General features: G+C 45.5%; 1 protein-coding gene and 1 long non-coding RNA gene across 3 annotated transcripts in view; both read left to right on the top strand.

Moving 5' to 3' along the window:
• The window catches only part of LOC310833894 (transmembrane protein 132C-like), a 251,125-nt gene that overhangs the window by 162,177 nt on the left and 64,933 nt on the right, over nt 1-24,015 (top strand). For both annotated transcript variants that reach the window (XM_083717000.1, XM_083717001.1), the window contains exon 4: nt 22,791-22,977. In XM_083717000.1, the coding sequence (XP_083573126.1) occupies nt 22,791-22,977 (187 nt within the window). The remainder of the gene's footprint in view (nt 1-22,790; nt 22,978-24,015) is intronic.
• LOC310834315 lies at nt 839-5,970 on the top strand. Its single transcript, XR_014559180.1, has 2 exons — nt 839-950; nt 5,820-5,970. It is a non-coding gene; the product is annotated as an uncharacterized lncRNA (long non-coding RNA).

Below are 24,015 nucleotides of genomic sequence, written 5' to 3'. Positions count from 1 at the left end.
CAATGATTGAGACAGCCACGGATGAGTGGCTGTCTGGACAGAAAGGGTTCACCCAGGTGACTCAGCCAGGTGTGGTGACGACTTACGCACGAGCAACCCCTAGAACCATTACACAAAGCATACCTAAAAATGGATCATTTATGGAGCTTGATGCTGCCGGAACTGATTAGCAAGCCCTGTTTGCTGAGAAGCAGTAAAGTACATGCTTTAAGCTCCTGATGGTTCCTTTACAGCCACATCTTCACCTGCTTCACACATTGTGTTACATATGATGTCAGATATGGGACTGGTGGTCCTGGTTTGGGGGATATAGCCTTTCAGGCCAAGTTAGATTCTCCAGCACTGGTCTGCACTGACCGGAAGCAATTATCCAGACCAACCTTTCCCAACTTTGGGTTCTGAGATGCTGTTGGACTACAATTCCCATCATTCCTAGCCAGCATGTGGTCAGTGATGATGGGAGTTGTAGTTCAAAAACATCTGGAGACCCAAGATTGAGAAAGGCTGATCTAGACCTTCAGAAGGGAGTCTTGTCCCACTTGGAGATGCTGGGAATGGAACCTGGGACCTTTTGCATGCAAAGCATTGGCTCTGCAACTGAGCTACAGCCCTTCCATTTAGAAATTATTATTACAGCTGATAGACCTCCCCTCTTTTACCACTGTGCCCAATCCTCTCCAAACCTAAATTGTGATTGTACATAGGAGTATCTCCCTTTGGCCATTCTGGACTGACTGCCAAGCCATTTAATTAGATCTGGGACAGATGGAATGAAAAGAAGCTTCAGTGCCAAGACTCTTTGGAAGGGTGTTGCCTTGGAGATGCCATGGAAGCTCTCCATGTGGTTCTTGATCTGGGGCCGCTTGTTCATGCATGCAGATGGTCGCTTGAAGCCACAGGTGTCAAGTGATGACCATGCCTGCAGGAACGTTGCTGCTTGAGCCTGCCTGGTGAGAAAGAGAAATACCAGCGAGGGGTGTATGTGAATTTTCATCCATCCTTGGGTCAGCATCTTGGGTGGGAAATAGAAACCTTAGTGAGAGAACCAGAATAATAATAAATAATTATTCATTCATTCATTCATTCATTCATTCACTCATACATACATACATACATGCCCCACCCATCTGGCTGGGTTTCCCCAGCCACTCTGGGCAGCTTCCAGCAAAATATTAAAATACAATAATTCATCAAACATTAAAAGTTTCCCTAAACAGGGCTGCCTTCAGATGTCTTCTAAAAGTCAGATAGTTGTTTATTTCTTTGACATCTGGTGGGAGAGCGTTCCACAGGGCGGGTGCCACTACCGAGAAGGCCCTCTGCCTGGTTCCCTGTAACATGGCTTCTCGCAGTGAGGGAACCTCCAAAAGGCCCTCGGTGCTGGATCTCAGTGTCCGGGCTGAACAATGGAGGTGGGGATGCTCCTTCAGGTATACAGGACTGAGGCCATTTAGGGCTTTAAAGGTCAGCATCAACACTTTGAATTGAACTGTGATCATAGTAAATTGCCTGCCTTGCAGTGCAGGGGTGTGTGTGTGTGTGTGTGTGTGTGTGTGTGTAAGCCACTTAGAGGTTATTTTGGCATTGTGTTATATAAATATATGAAATGAGTGAACAAAATAGAGTAACCACCCCTCTTGACCAACAACCACTGAATACTACGACCACTGCCAAGTTCCCTTTTAGCCCCTGCTGGTCTTTAATTCTTCAATTTCACAACCAAGTTCTCAAGGCTGAGCACAGGGGTTCTGGGTACAGGGGGCAGAAGGGGCTTCAGCACCCCCCAGCTGCATGGCAGCTGAGACAAGTGAGGGTGATCTTTGCTTTTGCTCGTCTCAGCCTCTGCCTGGGAGTCCAGGAGCCAGGCAGGGGCTGGGACGAGGAAGCGTGAAGATCATCCGCCCCCACCCGGTGCATGCCAGGTGGTGTCACGTGGCTGGGTCCCCTCGATGTGGGGGCCCGGTTGGAGCCCCTGGCTGAGCAGCAGACAGAAGTCAGAGGAGAGCCAGAGAATGCTCCAACCTGCAACTCTGTTTCTTACTACATGGAGCGGCTTCTGGTTGTGTCTCTGTCAGAGAAACTCTCCACACATTTTGCTACACAGAGAGACTTTATTTCTCCCAGAATTTGGCACATCATCTGACCTGATAGCCATCAGAAAACCCAGCATGCCAAGGAAGTTAAAATCCATATGGAAGAACTCATCTATCACAGCCATATATGTGTAGGTTCTGACAACTTAATGCCATCTGTCAGAATTTCTCCTTCTAGAGAAATGATTTCATACCCAGAAGAAGATTCTCTACATTATAAAAAAAAAAAAAGCCTTAGGGTTATTACTATTGGTTGAGACTTAATCCTTTGGCATGAGCAGCTGTATCATCCTATCAATTATTTCTAAACTGAATATTGATTGCTTGCTCTTATGCAAGTTTAGAACCGAACATGGAGACAGAGTCACGGCTGTGGAGCAAACTTTGATTTGTTTCCTTGGCCCTAAAGGAGACTGTGACCTTGTGTGATGCTGACAACACTCAGGAACAGACTGGAGTTGTTTTTTTAACTCCTGCCCCCATCTAATCAGGAAACATGAACCTTTCCCAGCATGTGTCCAGGACAGCTAGTGAAAAAGTTGCTGCATGGGCTTTAGCCTGCCCTCACTCTCAGTAGGCTTTGCTTGTGGCGCTGTGGTGTAAACCACTGAGCCTTGGGCTTGCCGATCGGAAGGTCAGCAGTTCGAATCCCCATGACGAGGTGAGCTCCCATTGCTCGGTCCCAGCTTCTGCCAACCTAGCAGTTCGACAGCATGTCAAAGTGCCAGGAGATAAATAGGTACCGCTCCAGCGGGAAGGTAAACGGCGTTTCTGTGCACTGCTCTGGTTCGCCAGAAGCAGCTTAGTCATGCTAGCCACATGACCCGGAAAAACTGTCTGCAGACAAACGTCAGCTCCCTCGGCCAGTAAAGCGAGATGAGTGCCACAACCCCAGAGTCGTTCGCAGTTGGACTTAACTGTCAAGGGAGCTTCTGGGTCATGTGGCCAGCATGACTAAGCCACTTCTGGCGAAACCAGAGCAGCGCACAGAAATGCCGTCTACCTTCCTGCCAGAGCGGAACCTATTTATCTACTTGCACTGTGTGCTTTTGAACTGCTAAGTTGGCAGGAGCAGGGACCGAGCAACGGGAGCTCACCCCGTCATGGGGATTTGAACCGCGACCTTCTGATCGGCAAGCCCTAGGCTCTGTGCTTTAACCCACAGTGCCACCCACATCCCAAATGTTCCTTTAGGAAACACTTAAAATAAGGAACTGAAGTTTAAAGAAGCTGTGTGTTTAATGCCTCGTTTAGAAGCCTGTAGCATCCACTATATTTGGTATACCATATTTTTCACTCTATAGGACACACCCAACCATAGGACACACCTTGTTTTAGAGAGGGAGAACAAAGAAAAAAAAATCTCCCCCTCTCTGTGCAACGCCCCTTCAGCGAAGCGGCAGGAGAAATGGAGCCCCTTCCATTTCTCCTCCCGCTTAGCTGAAGGGGCGCTGTGCCTTAGCTGAAGGGGCACCTACCCTTCAGCGAAAGGAACCCGAAGCCTCCGGAGCTCAGCAGGAGTTCCCGCTGCGCTCCGGAGGCTTCAGGCGGCTATCTTTGTTTTTGTTTTTGTTTTTTTAAAAATATTTTTTATTAACTGACCAATCAAATCAAATCACATCACATAAATTCCGAATTACAAAGCCGAATTTTAATTTTTTTGTTGTTGGGGGGACCCATATTTCAAGTTTCGAAGGGGATTCCAATCATCTTCTTGCTGCTGCGTTAATATCCACAAATCTGTCCAAGTAATGTTCATAATTCTATCCAGTCCTATCTTGCTGTTCCCACATCTCGTCTTATTCATATATTTTTCTTTTTTCTTTATGATCTCTTCTGATAATCTCCTTAAGCAGGTAAACACCATTTATAATCCTGTGTGAATTTTCCATTCGTCGAATCATCATGTCGAGATGGTTTCCATATATCATCACTTTCATAAATAAAAGCACTCTTTCCATCATTAATCTCGCAAATCTGTCGCCTTCTTTAATCCCTCTGAGGAGGCTCACCCACAATATGAAAACAGATCCATTCCTCCTCCCAGACATAAGTCTTTCGACAGAACTTGCCAAAATGGCGACGCTATTTTTTACTGCGTCATTCCAAAGCTCTTATACTTTCCACGGTCTCCTCAAAACATGCTTTTGGTTAGAAAATTATCTGCACACAGTCTTAAATCATCAGCTTAAGTCATTTAAATGGCATTTCTGACTTGGGGGGGAATTCTTGGTAATCACATAGAGAAAAGAAGGAAAAGTCCCCCCCCCCCATCAAGTCCCATTGCTGACATACCGAGCCTTGGTGTGTCTTCTCATGATTTATTCTTGTTCTTCCGACCCGTCTTCTTTCTCAGAGATCTCTTCAGTTAGCAGTCTTTACTCCCCCTTCTTCCTTGAAATATGTGCATTAGCTTCCTCCTAATTGTTTCTTTTGAAGTTGCTGCAGCTAGAGGCGCGAACCAGAGACAGCGTCCAGGAGCGCCGAGATCCGCACAAGGGCTTTCTGCCTAGTGCCCCCACCCCCTCAAATTTGGGGGTGGTGTAGGGCACAGCAGGCAAGGGCAGTCCCCCCCCCCACTTGCTTGGGGGGGGGCGGGAGGCTGTTTATTCCCATCACAGCCTCTTAATTACCTCGTGTGGGTCGGAGAGATGTTAATGTTGGCCATCTTCCTATGCACCCATAGTGGCCCCCTCAGGCGGCTATCTTTGAAGCCTGCAGAGCGAGAGGCGTCGGTGCGCACCGACCCCTCTCTCTCTCCAGGCTTCAGCAAAAGCAACGCCAAGCCTCGAGCGTGGCAGGAGCACTCCCACTGCGATTCGGAGGCTTCGCGTTGCTATCGCTGAAGCCAAGGAGCTTGCATGCGCTCCATAAGACTCACACACATTTCCCCTTAATTTTTGGAGGGGGAAATGTGCGTCCTATAGAGCGAAAAAATACGGTAATTATTAATATTTATTATTACTATTACTACCACTATTGATAATTATGATGGGAGTTACAGTCCAGAGACATCTGGAGATCAGGGTTGAAGTGTGTGGCTTTAGTGGTTAGATTAGGACCCAGGAGATCTGGGTTTAAACCACTGCTTGACCTTACTAGTTGACCCAGGGCTAGTCGTGATCTCTCAGTTTAAACTACCTTGCAGGGCTTTTGTTAGAAAAGAATTAGAGAGCCTTCTGCTGGCCCTCAGCTCCTGTTCCACTTTCTTTGCATGATATGCTTCTGGATATTTTCCGCCTGTAGGAAAACGACTTTTCAGACATGACAAATGTCACCTCACCTTCTTCCACAGCAGAAGCAGATGTTCAAAAAAGAGAGGGAGAGAGATGTAAGAAGGCAGAAAACAGTCTTTTAACTGCCAAGACTCTTCTGAACTCTCCTTCTGTAGTTAAGAATATCGAACAGCAATCAATACTAGTGAGAGGACTATCTCTCCCATTTGCTGTTTTTCAATCTTTCCAGCTAACTGTTATGACTGCAAGTCAAAAGCTCTTTTAATATCCTATTTATATGGGGAACGTTTTATTAACTCAGAGAGACAAGTCAGGCCTGCTGATTTTCTTTTTTGTTTTCCTCGAGGAAATAGTAAAACATGACAGGTAATTTTGTAAATTTAGACAGTCAGCAAACATCTGTTGAAGATGATAATGTCTGAGTGGTTTTGCTCTTTCCACCGAAACTTAGTTACATTCGGTTTGCGATTAATTTTTCATTGTCTTCCAGTTAAATGGGAACTGCTTACACAGCTGCCTCCAATAGAACCATCGTTGTTTCCCATCCCCTGCCAGATCGTAAAAGTTGGGTGCAGGCGGGGACATCAAAGGAATCTCCGCATGGAAGAGAATGCAGACAATAAATTCACCTACGGGTGTGCCGTTTTGTTTTAAGTTATTTAGTCTGATAAATTGCCTACTGCATGGTGAGATATGCAGCCATATGTGTTCCAGAGTGGAAGTCATTGCAAAGATTTTTTCTTTTTTTCTGAGTTGAGGCATTGTGTTATTGACACGATACCTGGCAGCTTTTTAAAAAATCTTTTATTCAGGGCTTCTGAGAACTGCATTGGAGACAAATGATTCTTTAGCTGTAATTCCTGCATTTCAGGATGTTGGACTAGATCAGGCATGGCCAAACTTGGCCCTCCAATTGTTTTGGGACTACAACTCCCATCATCCCTAGCTAACAGGACCAGTGGTCAGGGATGATGGGAATTGTAGTCCCAAAAACATCTGGAGGGCCAAATTTGGCCATGCCTGGACTAGATGAACCTTGGGTTCCCTTCCAACCCCTTGATTCTGAGATGATTTTTTGGGGCGGGGGGGTAGGGGGGAAAGAGAATTGAGACCACCAGCAAGCATAAACCTCTGCTTTCAAGGACTGTTGTGTGGTGTAAGAGAGAGAAGCTCAGGCTTTTTACTTAGTACTAGGGATAGATGGAGCTGTCAATTTTAGTTTCTCATTTTTCCAATCCTCAGTTCAGTACTCCATATTCCTGCAGCAATTTGAAAAGGTTTTTTTAAAACAAAAATCCTTTTGAAAAGCCATCAGCATTTTAGTTTTATTTTTTCCTAATGAATACATTTTTGTATGCAGCTTTTACTAAAATGCACATTTTTTGCAAGCAATTTCCCCTAAGACAATGCATTTTTACTGCCCCCCCCCTAATATGTATATCCATTTTTATGCACACATTTTGCCTAATAGAATGCATTTTTTGATAAAATTTTGGATTGTTGGAGGAACCAATTCACAAATTTGGAGAAGTGTGAATTTTGAAGGATGTCTGCACTTTGGTTTCCCTGCTGGTTCAAGGAATTCAAATTGGGTAGCTTCTTATTAATATGCCAACAAACTCAATGTTCCCTCCCATCCCTACTTAGTGCTTTTATTTGTTTGTTTGTTTGTTTGTTTGTTTGTTTAAAAGCATTTATATACCACTAAATATTTCCAAAATATCTTAAGTGGTATACAGTCTAGAAAGCAATCAATATACAAGTTTTTTAAAAATTTAAAAATTAAAACACAAACATCCTAAAACCAGTAATATAGCAATATAAAAACACATAAAAGCATATGCAAGCAAATAAAACAGAAATTCAGACTTACAGCTTACTTATCACTTAATATGTACAGAACAAATGCAGATATGTAGTAACAAAAACAAAACATATTGCCTTCTACTAGGGATGGAGCAGAATTTTGTTCCCTCTGTGTTTTTTTAGCAAATTGACACCATTTGCACATCTTGGGCTAATACATAGACTGGAAGGTTTTTTATCCTCCAGATTATGCAGTTCTCTGAATTTTCTAGTAACAGTTTTCACCTCCTGCCCCCTTCCTCAGCATGGTTAATGGTTAGAGATGGTGATGGTTGTTGCTGAAAACATCTGCAAGGCATCAGGGCAGGGAATCCTGGACTAAGGAGACACGGCAAGGCCCCATCTGCATTATACATTTAAAGTAGTATCATACCTCTTTACACTCTCAGAGAGCTACAGTTCCCAGAGTATCCTGGGAAGAGGGGTTGATTATCAAACCACTCTGGGAATTGTACTTATGTGAAAGGGGTAGGGGGTCTCCTAAGAGCTCTCAACACCATTAACAAACTACAGTTCCCAGCATTCTTTGGGAGAAGACATGAGTGTTTAAGGTGGTATTATACTGCTTTAAGTGTACAGTGCAGATGGGGCCTAAGATGCTATCTCACCTGGATCAGAGAAAATGGATTGTCTCCTAACACTCATAAAGTTCACCATTCTTTCCTTTCACTTTGTATTTTCAGCACGAGGTGAGGGCTGTTGATGTTTACACGACTAGTGATGTTTAAGCCCTGTTCTGACCTTTTATGGGATGTAGTTTTGACATAAATGTCAAGTTAACAACTCAGATCAGAGCTCTGGAGAAGCACATCAAGGAATATATTGATAGAAATCAGCAAGGAGCTTCGTTATTTGAATGATCTGATCTTTGGAACTGTTTCCACCCCTTCCCTCCCAATTTCTCATCAACGTAACTACCTACTTCTATGAACTTTTCTGGGAGGGAAAAATAGCTAATGACATATTGATTCCCGTCCCCCCTTTTACAATTTTTGGCACTTTATGTACATCTCTGGACAGAGGTGGAAATAACAGCCTCCTGTAAAAGAGAGAAAGAGAGAGAACATTCTAAAGAGGATGGTAAAAGTAATTCGTTTGCAACATTCTTAAACAAAGTTTGCATCAAGGAGAACTCAACTCAAGGACAGACATTTTGAATGCAGTTGCTGTTCAGACTCTGCCTCTTCCAGTTAGGAGGATCTGGGACCATGAGGTGGGAAGGAACCCCTGCTTCAGACTTTGGAGGTCCACTACCAGTCAGAGAAGACAATACCAGGCTCAGTGGGTCAATAACTCAGTATAAGGGAGCTCCATGTCCTAGGAAAGGATGATGTGGTGGAACACATTTGTGGCATGCAAAAGGTCCCAAGTGCTGGCATCTACCTTTATTTAAATATAAAATAAATAAAGATCAGCTATGGCTGATGGGTTGTTGTTGTTTAGTCGTTTAGTCGTGTCCAACTCTTTGTGACCCCATGGCCCAGAGCATGCCAGGCACTTTTGTCTTCCACTGCCTCCCGCAGTTTAGTCAAACTCATGCTGGTAGCTTCGAGAACACTATCCAACCATCTCATCCTCTGTCGTCCCCTTCTCCTTGTGCCCTCCATCTTTCCCAACATCAGGGTCTTTTCCAGGGAGTCTTCTCTTCTCATGAGGTGGCCAAAGTATTGAAGCCTCAGCTTCAGGATCTGTCCTTCCAGTGAGCACTCAGGGCTGATTTCCTCAAGAATGGAGAGGTTTGATCTTCTTGCAGTCCACGGGACTCTCAAGAGTCTCCTCCAGCATCATAATTCAAAAGCATCAATTCTTCGTTGATCAGCCTTCTTTGTGGTCCAGCTCTCACTTCCATACATTACTGCTGGGAAAACCATAGCTTTAACTATACAGACCTTTGTTGGCAAGGTGATGATGGTTGTTGGCAAGGGCTGATGGGAGTTGGAGTCAAACAATAGCAGGAGGCCCACAGGTCCTTCATCCTTGGAATATGCAGTTCTTAACATTTCCCTCTCTGGAATGGATCTTAGGAGGAAACACTGGGGGAGATTTTTAAAAAAATATATATTATAATTACATTTCTATTCCACCTTTCCTCCAAGTGATTCAAGGGAGTATACATGATTCTCCTCCATCCGAGTTCTACCTTCACAACAACCCTGTGGGGAAGGTTAAGCTAAAAGATGATTGGCCCAAGGTCACCCAGTGGATGGGAGAGCAGTGATTTGTATTCTGCTCTCCAAGGTCCTAGCCCAACGCCCTTAACCACTATGCCATGCCAATTCCCTTCTGAAATACAGTGGTACCTTGGTTTGCAACCGCTTTGGATTACAATCGTTTTGGATTACAACCACGTCAAACCCGGAAGTGTGTGTCCCTTTTTTGGGATTACAACCCATTTTTTTGGATAACAACAAATTTTGGGGGGGAGGCCCCATTGGTGAAAGCGCAACCTGTTGGGTTACAACCTGTTTTGGTTTACAACCGGACCTCCGGAATGGATTATGGTTGTAAACCAAGGTACCACTGTAGTGAAGAATATAAAATAAGCCTTGCCATCTCAAAGTGTCATCTCAAGAGGACACACTGGCCATTGTATTGGGCACATGCTGGCAGTGCTGGAAGGCAGCAGCCAGAAGTGAATGCAGCAAGGTGAAGAGATTGAGGCAATTTTATTTAAACACTCTCTACTCTCCAGCATGTTTTTGATGTCTCTTCTAATACCCGTTTTCAGCTGAGCTTACAGAAAGAGGCCATTCCATTTACACCTCCAATATTCTCAGTTCTGTGGCTTGTCACAAATATCTTTGCACTTCCAAGCAAAAACTGCATCAATAATTACAGAAGTTGGAGGTGGCTGTTCCCCGCCCTGCCCCCCCCCCCCCCGCAGTACGAAAAGCACAAAGGGAGAGAGCAGGTGAGAGAAAGAGGGGTTGTTAATTCAAATACCGACTGCTGGATTTTCATTTGTCCTGGCTTTCTCACGCTCTCTTGCATCCATCTTCCATTATGAATTGGGGCAGATTTGAAATATAATTTGTTTGTCCATGGATACTGTTTAACTCCTTCTGCTGCTCATTGTAGGAAACGGGCAAAAAGATTACATCATTAGTAGCAAATTATGAATCTATACCTACCTACCTACCTATCATATATTTCTCTCTCCCCAGTAGTGGCTGCTCATTGGGTTTGGTGGGACAGAAGAGAGGGAGACCAACCAGTAGGTGGTGTCAAAGCCAATGATAGGCAGAGCCAACTAATTCTTCTTTTGCCCCCATCTTCTTCACTGCTGGGCGCAACAAAGGCAAAATTGAGATGAAAGAGAAAAATCTAATAGGCACTGCCTCCTCTTATAGACTGCTTGTTTATTAGAAGGGAGACAGGTCATAGCTGGTTTGGGGGCAGAATGTGGTTGGCAGAATAGTGCTTCATTCACTCTGACAGACTCTCAACAGAGTCCTGTTAGCAAGCTGCAAAGTGGAACACTAAATTTTGGCAATTTTTTAGGAGACCCAATGTACAAAATATTCACTCCACTTAGTATAACGGCAATGGCAAACCCCATTCTCCTGGACACCTTTTCTATTTTTAAGCTTGGTTAACCAATTAGCTGTCGTCCTGGAGGGTATTTAGTATTGCCCTCACTCTGATTTGTCTTCCAGTGCTATCATGTAATCTAAGCTCATTGGCCATGCTAAACTGTCTTAAAGCCTAAGGAGAGTGAGGTTCATGCTTCTCCTCTTGCTTTGGCATCTGGTGAGTAAAAAACTAAGCTAATAACTGTGTCCAGCACCAGCAGGAAGCATTGTCCAATCCTCCATGACCATGCATAGATAGTCAAAGTCATTTTAAAAATGTGATCGAGGGAGTGTGGCAGGAAATCCTGCTCTGAAAGGCCCCCCTTTGAGCCAAGAAGGTTGACTAATAAACTTCTGATTCAACCCTAATCTTTCCAGGATCAAAGGTAATATGCCTCTGAATACCAGTTGGTGGGAATCCCCAGTAGGGAGAGGGCTATTGGACTCAAGCTCTGCTCATGAAGAATTGAGAATTGGGGATCTATAATTTCAAAATATGGGATCTCTAGCAACTAAAACCTGTTCCCTGTTACTTGTGGTTATGCATCCCAATTATGGAATTAGAGAAGCAAAATGCTTAGATGTGTCAAATATTCCTAAACATAGACATACATTAACATTAGATAGGTTCAATGCTTTGCCCTCTGCACTTACTACAAGGAATATTTCAGGATATTTCATCTTATACACTTTTAATGTTTCTGTGGGATTGGAGAAGTTGCATCTGTGACGCGTCTTACTAAACTGTATGTTTTGAGCACAGATCAAATGAAATTCAATGAGATCTAGAGGATTCCTTAAATGAGCTAATTGGGTGTTTTATCTTGGTAAATAACATATATCAGATTGTGGTTTTCAAAGAAAAGGAAAGAAAAATGCAACGAGCAAAAGACTGGTGAAGTGCTGATTTAGACTACTTTCCTATACTATGGGGTGGTAAACCTCAAACCTAGGGACTGAATGCAGACCCCACTGCCCCCAGTCTCTCTATCCAGCTGTCAGAACTATCCCCAGGCACAACCCATCCCAGCCCTTTCACTACGCCCTCCTTTTGCATGGCTGGAATGTAGCCAACTGTAGAAAGGTAGGAAGATTCATGTGTATTGCTTGACCCCCTTCTGCATCTGGACCTTCTCACATTTTCCTCCATCTCCATCCACCACTGCTTTGCTACCTGAGGAAGGTTTGTTTATTCCCTACATTTATATGCCACCTTAATTCCAAGGAGCACAAGGTGTATGTGTGGATGCTTCTCTTCTTCCCTGTTTTATCGTTAAAGCAGCCCTGTGAGATAAGTTAGGCTGAGAGACAGCGACTGACCCAAGGTCACCCAGTGAGCTTCATAGCCAAATGGGAATTTGAAATCTGGTCTCCCAGGTGCAACACTCCAGCTGCTACACCCCACTGGTTGCTCACAAAGGAATGCTTCCTTCAGCCTAGAAGACATCTGTTATCATTCCCCACGATATCTGAGTCAATATGCATAGGTTGGAGGGGGAACTCAGAACATGAGTAGAGGAGGTGAAGTGTCCTTGTGCTAACAGGACAACTCATTTGGGTGAATCTAAAATCCACAGGTGCACCCCATCTTTCAGGACACGCCCTCAGCATTATTGACGATGCACAGATTTCAATTGTCTTGCTGCCTAAAATTGCTTTACTTTTTGGATGTCCAAAGCAGAGGCAACAGTGACTCATTCAGAACTATACTCTGAATGTAGTTTTCACCTGAAAACTATACTCTTCTAAGTGAATTGTACCCTGTTTCCAGGAATGCTAAGATTGAAGTACATCTGCTTTTCTCCCAACCTCTCAGAGTTTAGAATAGTATTTCCAAGGGTAAATAAGAACACAACGGAAATTGCTTTTCTGAGAAAAAGCTGGGTTGGCAATGAAGGTGAAGATTTGGCAGGCGGGGGAGGGGAGTTCTTTCTTCTTTACAATTTCCCAGCTTTCAATTCATTTTTATTCGTGTTATTATCTCTACTTAGAAAATGAAATTGTAAGAACTATTCTCCCCCCACGTTCTACATGCATGAAAAGGGTTCATCTCTTAGCTTGAGTTCTGCTACTACTTCCTTATGAATAGGTTGTTGACTACTCTATTCAGTATAAGGCAGCCTCCAGTGTCTTATGGTCTAACTAGCCATACTGTGGTCTTAAAGCTAGCTGGAAGGGGTGTGTAACTTGAAAGTTGGACATTCATAGATGTTCTCTAAACTGTCCGTTGCTTTGATATATATGTGGTGTGTTCCTGCCAGTTCAACAAATTGGGCCAGATGTGTTGCCCGCTAATGGCAGGAGAGGAGGAATAGTTAGCAAAAGAGATTTAGGCCAGGGGTGATTAAGCTGTGGCCCTCCAGATGTTGTGGACTCCAATTCCCATCATCCTTGACTATGGGATGGTGGGAGTTAGAACCTACTAACATCTGGAGGGCCACAGGTTCAGCATCCTTTCATTAGTCCATGAAGTAAATTCTATACTACATGTTACAGAAAGGGACCACTGTTTGGGTCAGTGGGCTACCATGTCTTCTGATGTATCATCCTGCCCCAAATTGCACAGGGCAGGGGTGAGGAGCTGCTGTTGAACTATAGCTCTGATCATCCCTGACTGTAGGGATCATCCACACTGGCTGGAGAATTGAAATCCTGGAGGGTCACTTGTTCCTCACCATTGCATTGGTCTGAAAACCAGGACCACCAGCACATCAGGCGTAGGTGTTATTTAATTGAGAGCCATGTTCACCTGACCTGACCTGCTCTGCTCTGAGGCATCACTTGAAATAAGTTTTTTTTTTTTTTTTATAATAATTTTTATTAAGGTTTTCCAAATTAGAACAAATCAAAACAAATTAAATCCAATCTATTGCCAATAACTAGGACTTCCCCTCCCTACCCCCTCTTGTATTCCAAATCTTCCAAATAAGCAATTAAATTCAACAAATTCTTATCCCCAAATTACACTCTTCATCAATAACCCAATTCATCCAAATTCCCATCCCCTAAGATCGATCTATACCCTTCAACGAGTTTCCCCCTTTCAAACATAGTACAGATGGAAATAAGATAAATATAAATAGTAATTTTACAGCCTTTGGATTCCAATTTTCCCTCCCCTCTTTCCCCTTTGCGTTTCACCTATCCCTCCACTTCTAATATCTTCCTGGAGTTCCCACATTACACTATGTCCCTCAGGTTCTTTGCCAGTCTTTAATTACGGATGTCCAATCGTAGAAGGAGTCTATCAAATAAGGGCCCATTTCTTCTATCCAGGTTTTTATATCCAGGAGTAAAAACTCCAATTTTGTATCCATAAGCTTGTCAAACCTGAATATCCCAAATGTTCCCCCAGTTCTGTCCAGTTCTTGTTGTTTCCTTGTTCTTATCAATCATTCTCCTCCTTTTTATTTCTCTGTTCTCCCACAGAAATGTTCTTTTTCCAAAAGTTTCTAGTGTCTCTGCAGAGGTTTGTTATTCTTGAAGCAAAGCATTACATCATGTTCCTTTCATTTTCCAACAAATAGTTCCATTGTTTCCTGTAGTGTGTAAACCTCTGTAGACAAAATAGTGTTCCATTCCTGCAGTTTCCCAGGAGATTGAAAGTTCCATTCAACTGTTCACATTTCCTGTGAAAAACACATGCAATGTCCCTCGGCTCCTCTAGGTGGATTGCAATAACAAAGTTCCCTTCCAGAATCACATCCCCCAGACCAAGTAGCTTGTTGACCGATATTTAAAACAGTTTGTATTCAATTTGTAACAAATATAACCGGCAAAGTCCTTATAACAAAGTCTCTATTTTAATCTTCCTTTTTGACAGCTCTTTGACAGCTGTCAAAACCTCCATCACTTTTCTCCAGGCAGTTTCACGAATCGCTCCAGGGATTCCGGGGGGGTTGCTCTTTTTTTTTTTTAAAACAATTCCACTTTTCTCCTCCAGCTCAATCTTATAATTTTCCCTCGCGAAGTTGCTGATTCGGCAAGATAAGGTTACACTCGATCTTAGTTGTCCAGTCCTTTGTTTTGGCTCTTCTACAATTTAGGGGTAGGCTGACTTCCTTTTTTCCACCTCCCCCGTTCGCTCCGAATTTTAAAAATTTATCCCCTTTTTTTTAGTCCATATTCCAATTACTCACGGGTTCTTCTTTAGAGCCAAATTTTCAATGGAAGAAGTCAGCGCTCTCCGCCGGATGGCATGCGGCTGCGCTCGGCAGGGATAGCAGAGAACTCAAAGCACCACGCTTCTCCCCGGCACCCGATCCGTAGCCTTTAAAAAGGCTCCTTCACGAGTCGGGAGGGCGCTAACGGTGCCAGCCGAGTCTCCATGTCCACGGCCTCAATCTGGCCGTGGTTTTTAAGGGTCCCCGCATCGCCGGTGCGGTAGGACCCAGCCCCTGCCAAGCCGGCTCCCTCCGGAGCTCGGAGGGAGCCCGCCATTCGGCGATGGCGCCGACCCGGAAGTGGCTCACTTGAAATAAGTTTTTGCCCCTTGTCAGACTTTATCAGCAAAGCATCCACATCATCTGAGTCAGCTCCTACATTTCTCACAGACCATTTCACATTAGGATTGTATCTCTTTCATTTGTCTTCTTGAAACACTGAGGATGTTTTGCTCTTCTGTGTTTGACAGTCAGACAGAATTGTCTGTGCCAGGGATTCACAAAACCAATGTCCATTTATCTTTTGTGGGTGGGGGAGAAAGCTTTCTTCAATTCATTTGTACTGTGGACAAAAGCCATCAATTGAAACCCCGTGAAACCTTTAAAGATCAGTGAACATTTTGTGCATCTTTTCTTTTTTTCCTGAACTGTAGGAGTAGTTCATACATATGTACAGTGTGAGTCTTTTAAAAGAGGCCCCATGGAACATGTGTACTCTGTATCCGTGGGGCCTCTTTTAAAGGACTTATCCTGTATTTATCACTTGATTACTGCAGTGGCGACTGGTGTCCTTTGGGACTGGTGGGGATCGAAAGCAGAGACCCCCAAACAGTATGTGGTGTCTAAGCCAATGGCAGGCACAGTCCATTAATGCTGGATTTGCCTCCATCCTCCTCTCTGCTGAGTTGTGCAAGGGCAACAGTGAAACTAAAGAGGAGGAAGCTGACAGCCAGGATCACCTCAGGATTGCTTGGAAGTAAGAAGTCAGGTGAGGTGAAGAGAGCACAGACTACCATTGGTGGGGCGGTTCCCCATTTTCCCCAATGAACCAGCCTCCACTGGGTGACTATAAAGCAAAACACAGATGCATCCAAAGTTTGGAATGGTGGAGCTTGTAACAGCAACTGTAGGGCTCTCTCTGTAACTCACCAAACCCTTTATGAGCGAAGTCCATGACTCCAGTGGAATTCAGGCCCAGCTCTTAAGTGAATCTGGGCCCAACAATGAAGAGAGTGGATCAATGGTGGAGAGGGCTGATTGTAGACAGGTCTCATGTTTTAGATGCATTCCTCTGGATATTAATTTAGCTGTTTGATTGGTTAAACATTGAGGCCATATGACTGCAATCCTATGCATATTTAAAGGTAAAGGTACCCCTAACTATTAGGTCCAGTTATGGACAACTCTAGGGTTGTGGCGCTCATCTCGCTCTATAGGCAAAGGGAGCTGGCGTTTGTCCGCAGACAGCTTCTGGGTCATGTGGCCAGAATGACTAAGCCGCTTCAGGCGAACCAGAGCAGCGCACGGAAACGCCATTTACCTTCCTACCAGAGTGGTACCTATTTATCTACTTGCACTTGATGTGCTTTTGAACTGCTAGGTGAGCAGGAGCTGGGACCAAACAATGGGAGCTCACCTCGTCACAGGGATTCGAACCACCGACCTTCTGACCACAGAGCCACCCATGCCCTTATTTATGCAGGGTTTAAATCTTGTGGTGCCGTCAGGGCAGGTGTTTGGAAGAGAGGTCCAGTGAAAAGTCAGCAGAATGAGCATGGGGATGATGGAAGCAAAGACAGTATAACTGCCTTGCCACATTTTGAAGTGATGGTCATCTCAATGGTTTAAGCTCCCACTTTGAGTTCTGAGCCTTGAGCTACTGAACTGCACCACTGAATAATCCCCACTAAACTCAGTAGGGTAGATGTGGAGGATCTCAGACCCAGAGGCTACATGTGGCCCTCCAAGCCTCTCCATCTGTTCACTCCCTCCCTCATCATACATCCCCCTGCAGGTCACATCCTTCACCAGTCCTTGTTCTCATCCTCTTTAAGTGTTTTTGCCTGGCCTTAAACTCTGATCATGCACCTTGTCTGGATGGAGGTTAGAGAGGAGCAAGATTGAAACTAGCCTACTATACAAAGGTAACATTTACATTTGGTGTTCCATGTACTTTGGCCTCTGGCACTATCCATCGCTGCCCTGTGGCCCTTGAAAGGTTGTCCAGTAGGGAATGTGGCCCCCAGGCTGAAAAAGATTCCCTTTTGATAGGGCTTGCTTCTGAGGAGACGTGTACATGAATGCTCTGTAGATATCAATTTCTCTCAACAGATGGATAGATATAGATATATGTGTTTTGCCCTTGTCATCTCAAATTATTCCATCATGAGGAGGGGCAAAGATCTAGCGAAGGAACTGCAGGAGGGAGAGGGAAAATCCCACAGCAAATAGATGCAAGCATGCAGTGCCAAATGAGGTTACATCTTACAAGTGCCAAGGAGGAGGCTAACAACTAGAGACAAAGTCTTAAAATTGAGGGGAAGCAACAGGCCAGCTGCCACTGCCTCTGCCTGTCTCTGTAGGAACATAAGCTGAATGTTGCTATCTCCAAAAAAATATAATTCCCCAGCCCCCAGCCCTTCACTTAGCTTGCCTTGACTGTTAACTCTGGTTCTTACAAATTGCTTGCATCCTCTAGTCGTCACAAGCTGAGTTTAGGCTAAAATGAAATTGCAGCACTTCAGCTGATTTCTCTGAAGGCAGAGTTCATTCTGGAATCTGATTTTTCTTCATCCAGGATGCTTCTGTTGTGGTCTGAAATTTGCAACCATGATTCTGTAGAGGCAGCATAGTACAATAGATAGAATGCCAGAATCGTTATGAGGCAGATCTGGCAGTTATCAGGCCCAGTTTGGACATATAATGAGTTTTGGACTTCATTAGGGCAACACCAGCTGTCCTTGGGAGCTCTCCTGGGTGCTGAAGAACCTGACTCTGAATACCTGTAAACCAGGCTTTGACTACAGGAATGGGGAACCTCCATCCCATGTGCCTAATTAGGTCCACCAGGCTTCCCCATTTGACCCTCTCAGGCCATCAAATATGATGTAAGGTGTGAGGAAGGTAAACATCAAACACATCCTAAAGGGTATTTGCAGGTATCACCAACTAGCTGATGGGTGGTGTCTTCAAAGCCCTTTTCAATGTGGTGTACAAAATAGCACTTTGTGATGGGGCTTCTGAAGATCTCTGCAGGCAAAAATGTCATCTGACATCATTGTGACATCCGGTGAATGACTGCATCTAGCTGTCAGACGGGGGGGGGGGGGTAACAATCTGCCCTGCTGAGCTAAAAGGGGCTTCCCATCCCTGTGTTACTATCTGAAAACTGCTTCTATCTGAAAACTGTTTCTTGATTACGGTGGTCACCAGATCTCAGTTCCCCACAAGCCTTGCATCTCAGCCCTGCCAGGGCAAGGCATAAATAAATTATGTCCCACCAGAAAGACATACTCAGACGGCTGTGACTTGGTTAATTTACTCTTTTTAAATAACTACTGTAATAAAACTGGCAATTAAAAACAAGAGACGGAGAGAGGGAGAACACTGAAATTACGATGCGGCTATAACTGTAACTGCCTTGTTACCATGTTACATCAGAAAAGAACACACACACGGTGTCCTAAGGCAGTGTCTTAAAGACAGATTTATAATCACATGAGCCAGGGTTGGCAATATTTTGTTCCTGAAGGCCCTATATATCAGTGGGCAGGCATTTGGAGGCCACATGACACTAGGCCTAGCTGGTGGCGTTTGGAGCATATCACTTCACAGGTATTCCTCTCTATCAGGGGTGAAGCATGAGGAGGATATGGTACAAGCTTTGGGGGAGCACAATCTCAGGAGGGGGCAGCAAAATTTGGTCAGGGGAGAATTTGGTAATCTACAGATCTGTGTACAACTGCCTTCTCCATATTATCTGTGCTATTAATGGGCAGAAATTGGGGTGATCTTTCCACTTAATATTTCCAGGAGGAGGTAACGTTCACCAGAGGTTTCTCTGGGGTGGAGCTCACCATTCACAGTGGCAATGTGACAGCTCCTTCCTTCCTTTTTATAAATCAGCCCTTCATCATACTAATCCTAGAGTGGGTTACAATGAAATGCCAATACAGTGGTGCCTCGCAAGACGAAATTAATTCGTTCCGCAAGTCTTTTCGTCTTGCGAGTTTTTCGTCTTGCGAAGCACGGTTTCCCATAGGAATGCATTAAAAATCAATTAATGCGTTCCTATGGAAACCGCCTTCAGACCAGGTCCGGGGACAGTCTGTCCCCCGACCTCTTCTGAAGGCCGGTGGGGGGCGAAAGTCTTTGCTCCCCCCCCCCGCCTGCCTTCCCGGGACAGCGGAGACTTCTCCGCTGTCCCGGGGCGGTCTTAAAATGCTGGCGGGCGGCAGCGAAGCCTTCGCTGCCGTCCCCCAGCATTTTAAAAGCCCCTGGGACAGCGGAGACTTCCCGGGGCGATTTTAAAATGCTGGCGGGCAGCAGCGCTGCCGCCCGCCAGCATTTTAAGATCACCCCAGACAGCGGAGACTTCTCCGCTCCCGGGGCGATTTTAAAATGCTGGTGGGCGGCAGCGAAGGCTTCGCGGGCAGCAGCGCTGCCGCCCGCCAGCATTTTAAGATCACCCCAGACAGCGGAGACTTCTCCGCTCCCGGGGCGATTTTAAAATGCTGGTGGGCGGCAGCGAAGGCTTCGCGGGCAGCAGCGCTGCCGCCCGCCAGCATTTTAAGATCACCCCAGACAGCGGAGACTTCTCCGCTCCCGGGGCGATTTTAAAATGCTGGTGGGCGGCAGCGAGGGCTTCGCGGGCAGCAGCGCTGCCGCCCGCCAGCATTTTAAAATCGCCCCGGGAGCGGAGAAGTCTCCGCTGTCTGGGGTGATCTTAAAATGCTGGTGGGCGGCAGCGCTGCTGCCCGCCAGCATTTTAAAATCGCCCCGGGACAGTGGAGGAATTATCCGCTGTCCCGGGGCGATTTAAAAGCCCCCGGGAAGGCAGGCAGGGGGGACAAAGACTTTCACCCCCCACCGGCCTTCAGAAGAGGTCCTGGACCTCTTCTGAAGGCGGGCGGGGGGGCAAAAGTCTTTGTCCCCCCTGCCTGCCTTCCCGGGAGAGCGGAGAAACGCAGCGCTGCGTTTCTCCGCTCTCCCGGAAGGCAGGCAGGGGGGAGCAAAGACTTTTGCCCCCCGCCCGCCTTCAGAAGAGGTCCAGGACCTCTTCTGAAGGCCGGTGGGGGGCAAAAGTCTTTGCTTCCCCCCCCCCCCGCCGCCTGCCTTCAAAAGCCATCCGGGATAGCGGGAAGCGCTTCCCTGCTATCCCGGACTGCTTTTAAAATGCTGGCGGTGGGGAGCAAAGCCTTTCGGCCCCCGCCGACCTTCCTGGACCTCTTCTGAAGGCCGGAGGGGGGGAAAAGGCTTTGCTCCCCACCGCTAGCATTTAAAAGAGGTCCCCAGAGATTTCCCTATGGGTTTCTTCTTGCGAAGCAAGCCCATAGGGAAATTCGTTTTGCGAAGCGCCTCCAAACGGAAAACCCTTTCGTCTAGCGGGTTTTTCGTCTTGCGAGGCCTTCGTCTTGCGGGGCACCACTGTATAATACAAAATAGAGCAGCACCAGTGGTGTTAACCAGTTCCCATAAGAGTAGTTTCCGGCATCGATAGTCTGGCTCCCATTCTGCATTTCCCACAATGTACTGGGGCTTCCATAATTCTGGGCCACTGTGAGTAGGAAATTGTAGACACCAGAAAAAGAAAGAAATGAATGAATAGTGAAGTGGTCTTCTTGGAGTGGAAGATGTCTTCTGTGAAATTTCAACCCATCTACGAAGTTCAAAACCTTAATTAAACATACCTGGGAAAGGTACCTCCCCTTCTCCCACCCTCCAACCACATGATTGTGCAAGTCCTCCAAATCAGTTCAGGGTCCAGATGCAAGTCAGTTTAGCTCCAGCTCATACTGGGCTGTCTAGGAGCCCAAATCTGATCACGATAGAGCATGCACAACCCTGATGTAAAGCATATGTTTAAATGCAGTCTTTTGTGGGGGTTTCTTCTTCTTCTTAATTGCAGCTTAATGCCAGAATGTGCTGGAACAGACCTAAGAATTGAGCATATGTGAAAGAGACACAAAACATAAGGAGATTTGCCACTGCTGGATGATCCAAAGTGAATCCTGGCCCCGGTTTGATAATTGCTACCCGCTTTTAAGAAACTGAAACTTTGGAGGAAAAAAATAGATACCTTCCCTGAGAATTCCTGAAGAGGTGTCTAACTTAACTATAGCCTCTCTCTGAAGCTTTAAAGCCCTTAAACTGTTGCTATCACCTGTGGAGGAAAATGCTGTTTTGCTTCCAGTGTCTGCGGAGAGAGACTTCCACATCGGATGAATACTAAGCAGAAATCTGACTTTTCAAAAGAACAAAGATATGGGAAGGGGGAAGGAGGGAGAGAACCTGAATTTGAAAGGGGATTTATTTCTAGAGCAATCCGCTTAGGTGTTTTATTGCGTATACGCTAAAGAGTTTAGAAGAAACAGTTAACTCAAATTAAAAACAAAATGAAAGGAGACGAAGAAAGGGAGGCAAAGCAAACCATTAGCTAAGGCAATGATAGCTGAAGGCAAGTGAATTCCAAGTGGCCCTTTTCATCTGCTGGGAGTGTTGCAAGAGCTATGGAACCACAGGAAGGAGACGCAAAATAATGATGTTCCATAGTTTTGGGGTGGGGATGCTTCACTTTGTACCTGAGGTACAAAGTGTTGCTCTAGGACCCAAAAATAAGCAGGATGGTGTACCGGTGTCTGGAGATCAAGGGTCCATTAAAGGTACAGAAAAGCAAAAAGCAAAACAAAAATATATGTTGGCAAGTCTAGACCTGACTGTATTCCTATTTTGGCCACAGTGGGGAGCTTGGTTTGGAATTTCAGAACTGAGGTGAAATGGGCTGGTCTGCTTGGGGAAATACACTTTTCACTGATTCCAATTAAATTCTACTCAGAGTGGACTTATTTGAATTTTTTTGTTATTATACATAACATGCAACCATTTTACTTCTTTATCGTATGACCTTTGGGTTTGTTAACATTTTATGATGATCTGTATTCCTACATATAGTTAAGGTGATTTGATTAACTTTCTCTGAGAGTTTTAATTTTATATCTAATACATTTATTAATTTAATGCAAATTAATAGGGAGGGAGAGTTGGTGCTTGCAAAAAGAAGGAGGTTAAGGGGGTATGCTACCCACCACCAAAGAACTTGCCACGTCATTTTGCTACTCTTTTCTCATAGACATGGCCCCTGTTTTCAATCCCAGCCCCTGTGAATTCCAATCAAATGTTCAAATAATTAAAGCAGAGGGTGTGGAATCACAGGCTCTGGCATCAAATGAGGCTGTCTAAGTTTCTCTATCTGACCCTCAGGACTCTCTTCAGACCACAGGCCCTCCCCAGACATACTTTCTCTCTGGTTCTGTTTTGAGAGCTTTTGACTGGCTAGAATGTGTCCTTCAACTCTGATCATGTCTCTTGCTTGCCTGGATGGAGAATAAAGAGCAGTATGTGAGTGTATGCTAAAGCTACTCTACTGTCCAAAGGTCAGATTTGCATGTGTTGCTCCACCCACTTTCATCTCTGGTCCTGCGACAGTGCATGGAAGGAAATGTGACTCTTAGGCTGAAAAATGTTCCTCATTCCTGATGTGAACTTTCACCTTGGCCATACAATGTTTGCCAATCTATTTAATTGAATGCCTTTTCTGCTTTTCTTCTCTCAACCCCACCCCCACCCTTGCCATTATTCCAGAAATAATAACAATATGTTCAGCGAGGTGGTGCGGCTGAACTTTGAAATAGCCAGCTTCAGCAGTCTTTCCGGAACACAGCCTATCACCTGGCAGGTGGAATATCCTCGAAAGGGGACCACAGACCCAGCCCTCTCTGAAATCTTCATTTGCCAGAAGGATCTCGTCGGGATTGTTCCATTGGCGATGGTAAGAGAGTTCATGTAGACAGACGTAATCCTTTTCAAAATTTACTTTTATTGCCATTTATTAATTCTGAGGCTTCTTACATGGTGAGTACTGCAACGTAATAATTTATTTTATTCTGCCTATCTCGCAAGCAGCTCAGGGTACATTGCTCCCCACTACCACCATGTTATCCTGACACTAAATAAGGTTTTAAAAAGAAATATTTGAGAAAAAGAGGGTTAAGATATTGTGGCTTTTTTCTGATTTCTCCCCCAGTCAGAATCCAATCTGCATTTTATGGTATGTGTATGACAGGGATGGAGAACTTGTTCTGAAGAAAAGTGCTGAACAAAAAGGCAAAGTTTCCCACCTCTTCCCTTCCCTTCCCTTCCCTTCCCTTCCCTCCCCTCCCCTCCCCTCCCCTTCCCTAACTCTACCTGTTGCACTGCTGTTCAGATAAAGCCCCATGCCCGGCCACGCTCTCTCCTGCTTGCTCCTTCAATGAGTGAGCAAGAGGACTGATGGGTTGTCTAAGCTGCTTGCTCTCTCCTGAAGAGGCCCACAGGGACACGGGGTGGGTGCCAAGACCTCTTGCGAGACTCCTGTCTCCCACTCAGTGGCCAGGAGGCAGCAGCTCTGAGGCACCTTTGGCTTTGTGGCTGTGGCTGGAGAGGGTAGAATTCCTGCCCGGCAAAGCCCAAACTTTTCCCCAGCCTGTGCCAGTCCTTCCCTGGGGCTTCCCTCCTGGCATGTGTCCTTGGGCAAGGCATGCACGCAGCAACAGGAGCATGGAGAGGAGAGCTGCCGGCATGCCCAGAACCTGCCAGTGCCCACCTCACATGAGCCCCTCACACTGCACAGTCAGGGAAAGGATGTGCTTTGTGTCTCTACCTGCTCTCCACCACCACCCTACCATGCCTGCTGCAGCTGGGGCTCCAGCACTCCTGGGACACCACCAAGCCTGCCAGAGAGCACAAGTTGTCGCTCCTACTGGCAGCTCGCAGAGCTGAAAAGGTGAACAAGAGAACCAGCAGGTGGCAGGTGACCCATCTGAAGAGT

Source organism: Podarcis gaigeae (genome assembly GCF_964106915.1).
Source record: "Podarcis gaigeae genome assembly, chromosome: 16".
Lineage (NCBI taxonomy): Eukaryota > Metazoa > Chordata > Lepidosauria > Squamata > Lacertidae > Podarcis > Podarcis gaigeae.
Note: the sequence above shows the minus strand (reverse complement) of the source record. Positions and strands in the feature narration are given on the sequence as shown.